At 39.3% G+C, this 16248-nt stretch overlaps 1 protein-coding gene across 1 annotated transcript in view; it reads left to right on the top strand.

Annotated features, from left to right (window-relative positions):
• Positions 1–16248, top strand: part of LOC139480265 (leukemia inhibitory factor receptor-like) — a 70309-nt gene that overhangs the window by 39938 nt on the left and 14123 nt on the right. The window contains exons 8-12 of the mRNA XM_071263318.1: positions 5276–5367; positions 6319–6529; positions 8232–8389; positions 13489–13660; positions 14426–14581. Of these exons, the coding sequence (XP_071119419.1) occupies positions 5276–5367; positions 6319–6529; positions 8232–8389; positions 13489–13660; positions 14426–14581 (789 nt within the window). The remainder of the gene's footprint in view (positions 1–5275; positions 5368–6318; positions 6530–8231; positions 8390–13488; positions 13661–14425; positions 14582–16248) is intronic.

Genomic DNA, 16248 nt, shown 5'->3' with positions numbered 1-16248 from the left:
GAAGGGCGCAGGTACAACCGGGGAGTTAGACTACACAAGCTTGTGTATGAAGCACTGATGAGGCTTGCATGGAAAGGCTTTCTCCCACGCTTGCATGGAAAGGCTTTCTTCCACGATCCTCACCACCTAGACGAAACCCTGCAGAGGATTGTCGACTTCCGATGCCAAGCTTCACTTCTGAACCTACTTGAAGACCACTCCTGCTGGAGGATCTTGGAGCTGTTCCAATCTTAACTGATCTCCCTCAGAGAACACAGCCTTCTGGATGTCTTATGTAGACATGTTCAAAATCATGCTGGGCCTCATTCGATCTTCTCGAGAGGGTGACTGGATGCTTCATTTGGCAGCCATCCGACAGATGATTCCCTGGTGCTTCTCCTGTGACAAGCTCAACTATGCCCGCTTCCTGACCTACAACTATGCCACCATGTCTCGGCTGCCCATCAAACACCCTGAAGTCAACAAGCACTTCATGCAGGGCGGCTTTTCAGTCCAGATTGGTCATCAAAACTCCTTCGGGCGGATGCCTGTTGATCAGACGATTGAGGAGACCATCAACAAGGACACACAGACACCTGGAGGCACCAAAGGTTTCAGTCTGAAACCTGGCGCGGTTGCAAGACACTCCCTGACATCAGAGTACCGGAGCACCTACCCGAAGCAGCTGAGGGGTATGGTCCATATAGGGCAACACGACTGCCTGAGTCATCCTGATCTGCAACTCCCTAGGATCAGACGAGACGAAGCTCATATCCAATCCCTCGTTCAGTTAATGGAGGCGAGCTGGTTCAATCCTTTCAACACTGACCAAGGAGAGCTTGTCAGTCTGTCGACTGCTACTGCTGCGCTGGAAGAAGTGTCCAAAGACCTTCTCAGGGCTCACAAGATAGGAGAAGATGCATACCAGACCTTCAAGCAAGAACGCTTAGAAGCATCTGACCCATCAGTTCCACGACAGGATGCAAAAGAAGAATCTGAAAACTTTCGAAGACATCAGAAAGAAGTCCCGCAGCAAAGGCCGTGCCAAAGAAGTGGTCCTGAAAGCTGACAGGAAATTATTTGGTCAGATGATCCTTGTAGCTGAGAGTCGAAAACTGCACATGAGTGTGGTACTTGCTCATCCTCTGGGGCCTCTGCCATGGGCCCTCGCCAACGGAGATGGGTCCCTCCGCAAGACGAACAAAGCAGCCTTTCACAGATCCATCCGCAACTGTAATAGATGGAATGAGCTTCATCCAAAAGTGGAACGGTAATGAGAAAACCTTCGAACAGCTGGCAGAATCAGCCTTGTCCCTTGTTCTGCATGAAGGCAAGAAGAGCCAACGCATCGATGTCGTCTTTGACGTGTACAAGGAGACGTCCATTAAAGACGCAGAACGATGTAACAGGAGGTCAGACACAGCAATCCAATTCAGAAACAATGCACCTGGTCACAATATTCAGCAATGGAGAAAGTTACTGAGCAGCTCGTCTAACAAGACAAGACTGATCAAGTTCCGGGTGGAAAAATGGAAGAAAGCAAGACAAAGAGAGAAACTCGAGAAACAAGGTACTGTATGTTACCTGCGAAGACATCTGCTATAAGATGACCAAAGAAGAGTGGGAGGAGGCTGGAGAGCTGAAGTCTTCTCAAGAAGAAGCCGACACCCGCCTTCTGTGTCAGAAGAGCCGCGCAATGTACATAAACATCCGGAAGCTACATCAGGCACTGGGAGATGATGTCTGTAATGCGCTCGTCAGCATGCACGCGTTCACGGGCTGTGATACAGTCAGTGCCTTTGCTGGCCGGGGGAAGATGGCAACGTTGAAGAGGATAAAGTCAGACAAGACCTACCAGGAGGCCTTCAGTGAACTTGGTAATTGATGGGAGGTATCAACGGAATTGTTCCAGGGGCTGCAGAAGATCACCTGCCAAATGTACTTGCCTTCTGCCCAGATGACCGATGTGAACAGACTCAGACACCAACTCTTCTGTGCCAGACGAGGGGAGGTGGAGTCAAGCCAACTGCCACCTTGCCACCTTGTGAAGACTGCCTGTTCATGCATGCTCTCCGTGCCAACTACCAGGCTGCCATCGGGCGGAGATGTCTGCAGACCCAGCCCATTGTCCCAAGGCCGAAGGAGTGTGGTTGGACAAACAGAAGAGGACGGCAAGCTGACAATTCAGTGGATGCGTGGCTCACCTGAACCAGATGCCGTTCTCCAGTTGCTCTCCTGCAAATGTGTCCGCTTAAGCAAACTGCCAGATTGTTTTTGCCTCACCAATGGCTTGAGGTGCACAGACATGTGTAAGCTACAAACCTTTGCACCAACCAAGCCAAGGAGGATGACCCACAGTTGGAGCTTTCAGATTTGTCAGACTCTGATGAAGAGCTTGACGGTGATTAGGCCCAGTTACTCAACTATGGACACATATAATTCAACTTTCAAGGCAATTTTCAAAGCTACTAGTGTTCTGATTGTGTGCCCAAGAGATTAACCATGTTCTCTATGATGTTTTTATTCCGTATGTACAAGTTTTATTGTCAGAGTATATTACATTAACAAAATACGAATTTATGGCTGTTTTTCCTAGGGTATGCTGATATAATGGGTTAAAACTACTATTAAGCTACCAATCTGCGATGGTTATCATATCAAAACATAAACTAGACATATATAGCATGTGAAACATTGCAACTAGAATTTGCCACTCTGAGTGGTACCAATAAGTGAAATTTTCGGTCTTGGCTCATAGACTATATGCTGAGTTTGAGATTACTGTGCGTCTTGTCTCGTAAACTAAGCCAGAAGTAACAATCAGTTGTACACACGTTTCTCAGAATCTACTGGTGAATCCGTAAAAAATTACCCAATAATATAACTTTCAAGAATTTTAATACAATGAGCGGAAGAATTGTATCTGAAACTAGTATTTTATCAGGAATAATTTATTCCAATATCATGTTTGTTCCAGCTTTACTATATACATGTGAAATAAATTAGCACTTTGGTTCAGGTGATCGCTATTGCCAGATATTTTTTCTTATGGAAGAATTTGTCCAATCACCATCGAAGCTTCTGCGGCTGCGATTGCGAAAACTTCGTCAGTAGCGGTAATATGACCAATGTTGCTGTAAAAAACAGTGAGTTGTGTGATCTTTCGATCACTTCACATATGATTTCTCCGAAATGAATTGAAACAATATTGAAGGAAATGTTGATTAAAATTGATAAAGTAGATTACAAATATAAATCTAGAAATATTATGAACTCTTTTAACAACCAGACAGTGTAAGTACATGACGTATTTGCGTACTTCTGCACGGATTTGCTGACATCGTATTTCCGGTGTTACGTGCTCACAGTAATGTGTTTGTGTTGGGGAAAAAAACATAAGAAAAACCTCTTCAACCCTGTGTATAAGACGACCCCATCCCCCCTTTGAAAGCCTCCTAATTCTAGTTATGAAAACTCGCCTTATACACAGCCATATATGGATTTGGATTCTTACTAGTTTGTACACAACCCCCCCCCAAAAAAAAATCACACAAAAAAGCAGCCCGCACAATATTTTCAAAAGCTTTTGCCTGAGAACCAATTCTTTTTTTTTCAGCCTGAGTAAGATGAATTATGATTTAAAAATTAATGAAGATAGGAAAGAATTTCAGCCTCTTTCTCAGATTATCAAGTATGGCTTTCTTCTAAGCTCAACGTGAATATAACATGGTAATTAAATGTTGTTTTTTAAAATGGTCAGTTCATATATGTACTATTCCTTAAATAATCTATCGACCCATGAAGATCCGGGGTAGAATAGGTCTTCAACCCTTGCTTGCAGTAAAAAGCAACTGTGATTGTCCTATGAGACCACTAAGGGGATCGGGTCACTGACTTGGTTGATGCATGTCATCATATCCCAGTTGCATAGATTGATGCTCATAATGTCTGTCACTGGATTGTCTGGTCCAGACTATAGCGGGATTATTGCTATGTGCGGGGTTAAACAACAAGCAAACAAAACAAAACAAAAATAATCAATCAACTTGATACATTGTGTATAACATGTGATGAAAAAACGTATCAAGACAGTAGTATGTCAGTGTTGTTATATCATACTATCAATCACTGGTTTGTCTGGTCCAGACGTGATTATTAACAGGTTGCCATTATACGCCTGGAAGATTACTGTGTCAACAACATACAAACAAATTATAATTCAAACTGCATGTACATTGAAACTTGATATGTCAACCTTAGGGTTTGATCTCAAACTGTTTGAAAAGACCTCCATGGAAGGTCAAGGTTGCTGACAGTCACAGTTTAATAATAACAATGATAGGCCATTTCTATTGCACATCTTTCCACACCACTCAGGGGCATGATCTATTTTAACCCCGGTCACTGTATCAGTGTGCACTCCAGAATCATTCTCAGCTCCCTGGGGAGTATACAACCCAAGCTGCCTGTTAGGCACTAGAAGGTTAGCAACCACATTGCCACCTCATTCTACCGGGTACCCATTCACTGCTGAGTGAACAAATGCACATTCCAACAAAGTCACTAGCCCAAAGAGATGCCACTTGTGTTGCATGTGCTTCAGGACCTGTGAAGATTCTGGGGTAGAATAGGTCTTCAGCAACCCATGCTTGCCGTAAAAGTCGACTATGCTTGTCGTAAAAGGCGACTAACGGGATCGGGTGGTCAGGCTCGCTGACTTGGTTGATAAATGTCATCAATCCTAATTGCGTAGATCGATGCTCATGATATCAATCACTGGATTGTCTGGTCCAGACTCGATTATTTACAGACCGCCGTCATATAGCAAGAATATTGCTGAGTGCGGTGTTAAACAACAAACCAACCAACTAACCAACATATGCTTTAGTGTGGGGCAGGACCGAAGCCCTAGAACCTCGCAGGAGTTAAGCTGACGAAACGTGGTCACACATCCAAGGACTCTCAAAGACCGACGTTGCTTACCCTCACCTGATTTTCGACCTGTGCTCTGTGCACAGGATCACATGGCACCATCGGCAACCTGTTTGTTAATGTAACTGATGTTTCTTTTCAATTCATTTAAAATAGAACAGTTATGTAACTAGATATAAAATAAAATCATTTGTTTTGTCTGTGGTTTTAGATCAGTTGATTTGGTTTTGATTTTGTATTCAGTCCTATGCAGATCGACAACCTGGCTTGAAGCTCCTGACAGTAACCACTAGTAGTGTGCAGACAGAAGGCTGCTGTGCTATGATGTTAGTATGAATGATAACGAGTATTTTCCATCTTTCAGTGCCAAGTGGTGTTCCAGGAACGCAGATCGGAAGCTTTGTTTACAGTGACTGTAATCAGACACAAATCTGTACTGTGACCATCTACTGGAAGGTATGTAGCAGAGCGGTCTATATCTATAACAGCAGCAGTCTGTAACTGTAATAACAGCTGTCTATATCTGTAATAACAGCAGTCTATAAACTGTAATAACAGCAGTCTATATCTGTAATAACAGCAGTCTATACGTGTAATAACAGCTGTTTATATCTGTAATAACAGCAGTCTATATCTGTGATAACAGCTGTCTATATCTGTAATAACAGCAGTCTATAACTGTAATAACAGCAGTCTATATCTGTAATAACAACAGTCTATATCTGTCATTAACAGCTGTCTATAACTGCAATAACAGCAGTCTATAACTGTAACATAAGCAGTCTATAAACTGTAATAACAGCAGTCTATATCTGAAATAACATCAGTCTATAACTGTAATAACAGCTGTCTATATCTGTAATAACAGTGGTCTATAACTGTAATAACAGCTGTCTATATCTGTGATAACAGCAGTCTATAACTGTAATAACAGTGGTCTATATCTATAATAACAGCAGCTAGTCTATAAATAATAACAGCAGTCTATATCTGTAATAACAGCAGTCTATAACTGTAGTAACAGCAGTCTATAACTGTAATAACAGCGGTCTATATCTATAATAACAGCCATCTATAACTGTAATAACAGCAGTCTATATCTGTAACATCAGCAGTCTATAACTGTAACATCAGAAGTCTATAACTGTAATAACAGCATTCTATAAACAGTAATAACAGCAGTCTATAACTGTAATAACAGTGGTCTATATCTATAATAACAGCAATCTATAACTGTAATAACAGCAGTCTATATCTGTAACATCAGCAGTCTATAACTGTAACATCAGCAGTCTATAACTGTAATAACAGCTGTCTATAAACTGTAATAACAGCAGTCTGCAACTGTAATAACAGCAGTCTATAACTGTAATATGTTGTCTAGCCAGTTTCTGTTATTTTCTATAGCCAATACCCCTGGAAGAGTCCTATGGGAAGATAGCTCTGTACAAAATACAGCAGAAAGTCACACAGAATGGAACTAGGGACGTAGCAGGATCGGCAACGTCCTATGACCTGCAGGTCAGGAAAGACCGGGAGTATAGCATTACTTTGAGAGGAGGAACACAGGTCGGCATGTCAGGAGAGTCGAACCCTATTGTGATTCCTGCTTATAACAGTGAGTAAACAACATCTATGTTCATATATCATCTGATCTGCTGAACAAAATTGATCCGATATGAACACAACATGACTATGTGCTTAATAATAACTGATCTAAGCTGGCATTTACCTGGGTAACTCATATTTTTGAGTGAGGACAGTAATATTTCGGGCGGTCAGGTAGCCTAATGGTTAAAGCGTTCGCTCGTCACACTGAAGACCCGGGTTTTATTCCCAACATGGGTACAATGTGTGAAGCTCATATCTGGTATCCCCTGCCATGATATTGCTGGAATATTGCTAAGAGCGTATTAAAACCATGCTCACTCACAGAAATATTTGGGTTGCGGAGTTTCAAGGCAGGGATCATAGGGTTCCCAGGCTGGTGGTGTTTCCTTGAATTCTACTGATGTCATGTCCTTACCCACTGAGTAGCCTTAGGGCAACAAGGTGGGGATTTGGATGTTAGGTTGAAGAAAATCAACCACTGTCAACTTTTTGTGCGTATTGTGTACCAGAATAGAAATCTCAGTTTTTGTAACATGCAATCTACAGTTTTGATTCATTTTAATGATTCAAATAGCCAAACCTGTGTGCATCTCCCAGGACTTGTACTGTAAATTATTTGAGTCCATTCTCAATTTGTTCGCAAAAAGGATGCAAGATTTGTGTTTGGTCAATCGCTGCTGAAGGCAGACTTGTCTCCACCTAGAAGGCATGGACTGCCAGTGAGTGTCTTGTGTCTGTGACAGGGCAACACTTGACCTGTCTAGAACACCCTGCTCAACCTGACAACAGTGACAAGGCAACACTTGACCTGTCTAGAACACCCTGCTCAACCTGACAACAGTGACAGGGCAACACTTGACCTGTCTAGAACACCCTGCTCAACCTGACAACAGTGACAGGGTAACACTTGACCTGTCTAGAACACCCTGCTCAACCTGACAACAGTGACAGGGCAACACTTGACCTGTCTAGAACACCCTGCTCTACCTGACAACAGTGACAAGGCAACACTTGACCTGTCTAGAACACCCTGCTCAACCTGACAACAGTGACAGGGTAACACTTGACCTGTCTAGAACACCCTGCTCAACCTGACAACAGTGACAAGGCAACACTTGACCTGTCTAGAACACCCTGCTCAACCTGACAACAGTGACAAGGCAACACTTGACCTGTCTAGAACACCCTGCTCTACTTGACAATAGTGACAGGGCAACACTTGACCTGTCTAGAACACCCTGCTCTACCTGACAACAGTGACAAGGCAACACTTGACCTGTCTAGAACACCCTGCTCTACCTGACAACAGTGACAGGGCAACACTTGACCTGTCTAGAACACCCTGCTCAACCTGACAACAGTGACAAGGCAACACTTGACCTGTCTAGAACACTAGGAAGGTTCCCAACTTCAAACAAATGTTGAAACCTTTAAAGATAGGTCCATGCCCCAGAACAAACCTAAGGTGCAATATAGTGCAATACATGTCTCAAAAACCTAAGGATCACAATATATCGCAATACGTGTCTCAAAAATCTAAGGATCACAATATATTGCAATACGTGTCTCAAAAACCTGAGGATCACAATATTTTGCAATACGTGTCTCAAAAACCTAAGGATCAAATTATATTGCAATATGTGTCACGAAAACCTAAGGGTTGCAATATATTGCATAACGTGTCACAAACAAACTATTTTCCATTGTAGAAGTGTCCCACCCTTCGGACATCGTGGTAGAGGCAGAAGGCTCCACCCTGTACATCACCTGGGGGGTTCCACCAGGGTCACAGGACCCCCACCAGGGGAGGGTCACAGGCTACACCCTGTACTACTGCAATGGGTCCAAGATCACCTCGAAATGTCTGGTAAGAATAGCATTATGATTGTTGTCAGAGGTTAACTTGCATAAAGTTTATCCTATACTTCTCATGTATATTCACTGTCAGGTATTTTTTATTTCAGTGGCCAATAACAGTTAATCCAATCTAATCAAAATTAATCCCATGGTTCTCACAACTGCTAAACAAAGATCTGAGGACATCCCAATATGGGTCATGTAAGAATGACCTTTCATGAACTTTGACCAACCAATGATGTGACTAGCAACAATTGACATTAGCCAGTTAGAAAGTAGCTTTCTCGAGCTTTACAGCACTAGTTTCAACCCTTTCAGACTACGCTTTAAAAATATGTTGACAAAAATATGTTAAAAATTTTAAAACTGTACAAACAAACATTCTTGAATGTGTAATATACTTACCTCATCTGGTAAGCAATGCTCTGACTGGTTGGATGAAAGGTCGTGCTGACATGACACACAATGGGATGTCCTCAAGTCTTTGTTGAGCAGTAGCTTGCCATAATAAGGGGATTATACTTGTCATAAGAGATGACTAACAGGATCGGGTGGTCGGGCTCGCTGATTTGGTTGATGCATTTCATCGTATCGCAATTTACGTATGAAAGCCTAGCCACTGCTAATGGCACCGTTTCATATCGAAAACAGAAGATTGCTGTTTAACAATTGGTCGAACACCATACACATGTAAGGCGACTATGCTTGTTGTTATAAAGAGCCAAATAATGGGATTGGGTGGTCATACTTGCTGACTTGGTTGATGCATGTCATCATATCCAAATTGAGTGGATCGATGATCATGACATCAATCACTGGATTGTCTGATCCTGACTCAATTATTTACAGAACGTCAGGAAGCTGGAATTTTGCTGAGTGTGGCATTAAAAAACAAACACACAAAAAAGCCACAACAAACAACAAAAATAGGAAATACAACTAAATTTATCAATCATCTTGCCAAGTATGTGCACAAAGTTTCATAGACTGTTTATAGTTCTAATAAGTGCCCTTCTGTCAATTTTCTAAGCACCTTGGGTGCTTATTACTGAGTGAGTGAGTGAGTGAGTGAGTTGGGTTTATAGCTCTGTTTTGAACAGTGTTCCAGTTATATCACAGCACGCTGACAAACCTAGAAACATCATTGGGGTGAAACCAGGATTCAAACCCATGATCATAGGTTTCTGGTGTGACCAAGGGACGCAACTCTGCACAGAGAATTGTGGTGTAATGACACTCCAGTGATTTGGGGGAAAACCTTAGTGAACCAAATGATTAAGAAAAGTGTTTCTCAGTAAAGAGTTGCCCTATTGCTATACAAGGGCATATAGCAACACTAAACCTTGCTTGTAGCATAGCTTCACATTACAATATGGACAACCATTAAATGGGCATATAGCAACATGAAACATTACTTGTAGAAGCATAGCTTCACATTACAATATAGACAACCATTAAATAGGCATATAGCAACATGAAACCTTGCTTGTAGCATAGCTTCACATTACAATATGGACAACCATTAAATGGGCATATAGCAACATGAAACCTTGCTTGTAGCATAGCTTCACATTACAATATGGACAACCATTAAATGGGCATATAGCAACATGAAACCTTACTTGTAGCATAGCTTCACATTACAATATGGACAACCATTAAATGGGCATATAGCAACATGAAACCTTACTTGTAGAAGCATAGCTTCACATTACAATATTGACAACCATTAAATGGGCATATAGCAACATGAAACATTACTTGTAGAAGCATAGCTTCACATTACAATATAGACAACCATTAAATGGGCATATAGCAACATGAAACCTTGCTTGTAGCATAGCTTCACATTACAATATGGACAACCATTAAATGGGCATATAGCAACATGAAACCTTACTTGTAGAAGCATAGCTTCACATTACAATATGGACAACCATTAAATGGGCATATAGCAACATGAAACCTTGCTTGTAGCATAGCTTCACATTACAATATAGACAACCATTAAATGGGCATATAGCAACATGAAACCTTACTTGTAGAAGCATAGCTTCACATTACAATATAGACAACCATTAAATGGACATATAGCAACATGAAACCTTGCATGTAGCATAGCTTCACATTACAATATGGACAACCATTAAATGGGCATATAGCAACATGAAACCTTGCTTGTAGCATAGCTTCACATTACAATATGGACAACCATTAAATGGGCATATAGCAACATGAAACCTTACTTGTAGCATAGCTTCACATTACAATATAGACAACCATTAAATGGGCATATAGCAACATGAAACCTTGCTTGTAGCATAGCTTCACATTACAATATGGACAACCATTAAATGGGCATATAGCAACATGAAACCTTGCTTGTAGCATAGCTTCACATTACAATATGGACAACCATTAAATGGGCATATAGCAACACTGAACCTTACTTGTAGCATAGCTTCACATTACAATATGGACAACCATTAAATGGGCATATAGCAACACTGAACCTTACTTGTAGACACATAGCTTCACATTACAATATGGACAACCATTAAATGGGCATATAGCAACATGAAACCTTGCTTGTAGCATAGCTTCACATTACAATATAGACAACCATTAAATGGGCATATAGCAACATGAAACCTTGCTTGTAGCATAGCTTCACATTACAATATGGACAACCATTAAATGGGCATATAGCAACATGAAACCTTGCTTGTAGCATAGCTTCACATTACAATATGGACAACCATTAAATGGACATATAGCAACATGAAACCTTACTTGTAGCATAGCTTCACATTACAATATAGACAACCATTAAATGGGCATATAGCAACATGAAACCTTGCTTGTAGCATAGCTTCAAATTACAATATGGACAACCATTAAAAGGGCATATAGCAACACTGAACCTTGCTTGTAGCATAGCTTCACATTACAATATGGACAACCATTAAATGGGCATATAGCAACATGAAACCTTGCTTGTAGACACATAGCTTCCCATTACGATATGGACCACCATTAAAAGGGCATATAGCAACATGAAACCTTACTTGTAGAAGCATAGCTTCACATTACAATATGGACAAGCATTAAATGGGCATATAGCAACATGAAACCTTGCTTGTAGCATAGCTTCACATTACAATATGGACAACCATTAAATGGGCATATAGCAACATGAAACCTTGCTTGTAGCATAGCTTCACATTACAATATGGACAACCATTAAATGGGCATATAGCAACATGAAACCTTACTTGTAGCATAGCTTCACATTACAATATGGACAACCATTAAATGGGCATATAGCAACATGAAACCTTACTTGTAGAAGCATAGCTTCACATTACAATATGGACAACCATTAAATGGGCATATAGCAACATGAAACATTACTTGTAGAAGCATAGCTTCACATTACAATATAGACAACCATTAAATGGGCATATAGCAACATGAAACCTTGCTTGTAGCATAGCTTCACATTACAATATGGACAACCATTAAATGGGCATATAGCAACATGAAACCTTACTTGTAGAAGCATAGCTTCACATTACAATATGGACAACCATTAAATGGGCATATAGCAACATGAAACCTTGCTTGTAGCATAGCTTCACATTACAATATAGACAACCATTAAATGGGCATATAGCAACATGAAACCTTACTTGTAGAAGCATAGCTTCACATTACAATATAGACAACCATTAAATGGACATATAGCAACATGAAACCTTGCATGTAGCATAGCTTCACATTACAATATGGACAACCATTAAATGGGCATATAGCAACATGAAACCTTGCTTGTAGCATAGCTTCACATTACAATATGGACAACCATTAAATGGGCATATAGCAACATGAAACCTTACTTGTAGCATAGCTTCACATTACAATATAGACAACCATTAAATGGGCATATAGCAACATGAAACCTTGCTTGTAGCATAGCTTCACATTACAATATGGACAACCATTAAATGGGCATATAGCAACATGAAACCTTGCTTGTAGCATAGCTTCACATTACAATATGGACAACCATTAAATGGGCATATAGCAACACTGAACCTTACTTGTAGACACATAGCTTCACATTACAATATGGACAACCATTAAATGGGCATATAGCAACATGAAACCTTGCTTGTAGCATAGATTCACATTACAATATAGACAACCATTAAATGGGCATATAGCAACATGAAACCTTGCTTGTAGCATAGCTTCACATTACAATATGGACAACCATTAAATGGGCATATAGCAACATGAAACCTTGCTTGTAGCATAGCTTCACATTACAATATGGACAACCATTAAATGGGCATATAGCAACATGAAACCTTGCTTGTAGCATAGCTTCACATTACAATATAGACAACCATTAAATGGGCATATAGCAACATGAAACCTTGCTTGTAGCATAGCTTCAAATTACAATATGGACAACCATTAAAAGGGCATATAGCAACACTGAACCTTGCTTGTAGCATAGCTTCACATTACAATATGGACAACCATTAAATGGGCATATAGCAACATGAAACCTTGCTTGTAGACACATAGCTTCCCATTACGATATGGACCACCATTAAAAGGGCATATTGCAACATGAAACCTTACTTGTAGAAGCATAGCTTCACATTACAATATGGACAAGCATTAAATGGGCATATAGCAACATGAAACCTTGCTTGTAGCATAGCTTCACATTACAATATGGACAACCATTAAATGGGCATATAGCAACACTGAACCTTACTTGTAGACACATAGCTTCACATTACAATATGGACAACCATTAAATGGGCATATAGCAACATGAAACCTTGCTTGTAGCATAGCTTCACATTACAATATGGACAACCATTAAATGGGCATATAGCAACACTGAACCTTACTTGTAGACACATAGCTTCACATTACAATATGGACAACCATTAAATGGGCATATAGCAACACGAAACCTTGCTTGTAGCATAGCTTCACATTACAATATGGACAACCATTATATACAACAGATGATTAATCATTCAAGTCATTCAAGAGATGCTTTTCTTTTATGTTTGTCCTTTCTAGGATAGTATTCATTGGCTCCCATTTCCCCCTGAGGTGTTATGGTATGAATGGAAGGTACCTGATGGTAACCTTGACAACAAGATCATTGGCGTATCTGTAGAGAAGGAGATAGCCAATCAGACAGTCAGCAGTGGCATCAAATTGAGCTCCTGTGTATACAAAAGAAATTGGAGTAAGTATTTACCATCTATTGGGCAGGAAATAGAAATGGGATTCCTTCCAGTCAAGAGATTAAATTGTGGGATACAAGGAGAATGGTCATTGCCTTAATTTTGATCTTGGAAAAAAATTTTCTTATATTTTTCAAAATATGATTATAGCATAGCAAATACTTGTCTTATATATACTTTGTTACCATGGTCAACATACTACATTGCAGTTCCCCAAAATTTATTTTTTTCTGTAAAAACAGGAATGGAAGTTTCTGCTCAAAATTGGAAACATGGTCTTGTGCTCATTCTTTTAACATACTGTGTTATAAATCATCAAATATCAATGAAATCTTGCATGTTTTGTTGTTGCAAAGTTGAAAACAAAAATTGTTTTACTACCTATATTTATTTTTTATTATATATTAGTATTTATTAACCGCTGGGGCAGAAGAACAGGAATTCAGACATTTTCAGAGAATGACCTAGCCACTGATTTAATCATGACAGTCTACAAAAAAATGCTATTTTGCTACAGTGACCTCCAATGTAGTCATTAGTTTGTATGTTTGGACAAACCTGATGTCATGTAAACAATAAGTTGATCAATGAGTTTTATCATCAGTCAGCGTTAAAAATCAAATTTCAATCAAGAAATTGTATAATTTTGTTTTTAGTTATTTCCTCAAAATTAATTTTAAATTAAATTTTCTGTTCATATGAGAATTCTTCAGTGACATGACATGCTCTACTTTGAGTTGTAGCCGAATTATTTTAATTGTTTCCAGTTCCCATGGCGCCTCAAAGTGTCAACTTCTCCCAGGGCCAGCCAGACAACGCCCTGAATGTGGAGTGGAAGAGGTTGGACTGTGTCCAGGACCCTGTGTACATCACCCACTATGTCCTGTCTTACTGTGCCGCCCACCAACATGGTGGATGTGAAGGTATGTCCCCATTCACGGCTATTGTAGTCATCAGCTTGTAATTTTCTCCATATTTGTAATTATAATATTGGTATGGCTAAACTACTCAAACAAATACCCATACGCATAGGTCTGGTAGCTTAAAGTTGGCATGAGTTGCACATTTGAACCTGTTTCATGCATTGTAGAACAGACTTGTCCCTGCTTCTGGGCTATACATTGGCAAAGTACATTTATGTATTCAGGTTACAGAAAGATACATTGTGTACATACATTTGTGTGTTCTGGTTACAGAATGATACGTTGTGTACATACATTTGTGTGTTCTGTTTACAGAAAGATACATTGTGTATATACATTTGTGTATTCTGGTTACAGAAAGGTTTATTGTGTACATACATTTGTGTATTCTGTTTACAGAAAGATACATTGTGTATATACATTTGTGTGTTCTGTTTACAGAAAGGTACATTGTGTATATACATTTGTGTGTTCTGGTTACAGAATGATACGTTGTGTATATACATTTGTGTATTCTGGTTACAGAAAGATACATTGTGTATATACATTTGTGTGTTCTAGTTACAGAAAGATACATTGTGTACATACATTTGTGTGTTCTGGTTACAGAATGATACGTTGTGTATATACATTTGTGTATTCTGGTTACAGAAAGATACATTGTGTTTATACTTTGTGTTTTCTGTTTACAGAAAGGTACATTGTGTATATACATTTGTGTATTCTGGTTACAGAAAGATACATTGTGTACATACATTTGTGTATTCTGGTTACAGAAAGATACATTGTGTTTATACTTTGTGTTTTCTGTTTACAGAAAGGTACATTGTGTATATACATTTGTGTATTCTGGTTACAGAAAGGTACATTGTGTACATACATTTGTGTGTTCTAGTTACAGAAAGGTTCATTGTGTATATACATTTGTGTGTTCTGTTTACAGAAAGATACATTGTGTACATACATTTGTGTATTCTGTTTACAGAAAGATACATTGTGTACATACATTTGTGTATTCTGGTTACAGAAAGGTACATTGTGTACATACATTTGTGTGTTCTAGTTACAGAAAGGTTCATTGTGTATATACATTTGTGTGTTCTGTTTACAGAAAGATACATTGTGTACATACATTTGTGTATTCTGTTTACAGAAAGATACATTGTGTACATACATTTGTGTATTCTGTTTACAGAAAGGTACATTGTGTACATACATTTGTGTATTCTGTTTACAGAAATATACATTGTGTACATACATTTGTGTGTTCTGTTTACAGAAAGGTACATTGTGTATATACATTTGTGTATTCTGGTTACAGAAAGGTACATTGTGTACATACATTTGTGTGTTCTAGTTACAGAAAGGTTCATTGTGTATATACATTTGTGTGTTCTGTTTACAGAAAGATACATTGTGTATATACATTTGTGTGTTCTAGTTACAGAAAGGTTCATTGTGTACATACATTTGTGTGTTCTGTTTACAGAAAGATACATTGTGTATATACATTTGTGTGTTCTGTTTACAGAAAGATACATTGTGTATATACATTTGTGCGTTCTGTTTACAGAAAGGTACATTGTGTACATACATTTGTGCGTTCTGTTTACAGAAAGGTACATTGTGTACATACATTTGTGTGTTCTGTTTACAGAAAGGTACAT

The sequence above is a fragment of the Haliotis cracherodii genome, unplaced genomic scaffold (assembly GCF_022045235.1).
Source record: "Haliotis cracherodii isolate W230 unplaced genomic scaffold, xgHalCrac1.p SCAF_4, whole genome shotgun sequence".
Lineage (NCBI taxonomy): Eukaryota > Metazoa > Mollusca > Gastropoda > Lepetellida > Haliotidae > Haliotis > Haliotis cracherodii.
Note: the sequence above shows the minus strand (reverse complement) of the source record. Positions and strands in the feature narration are given on the sequence as shown.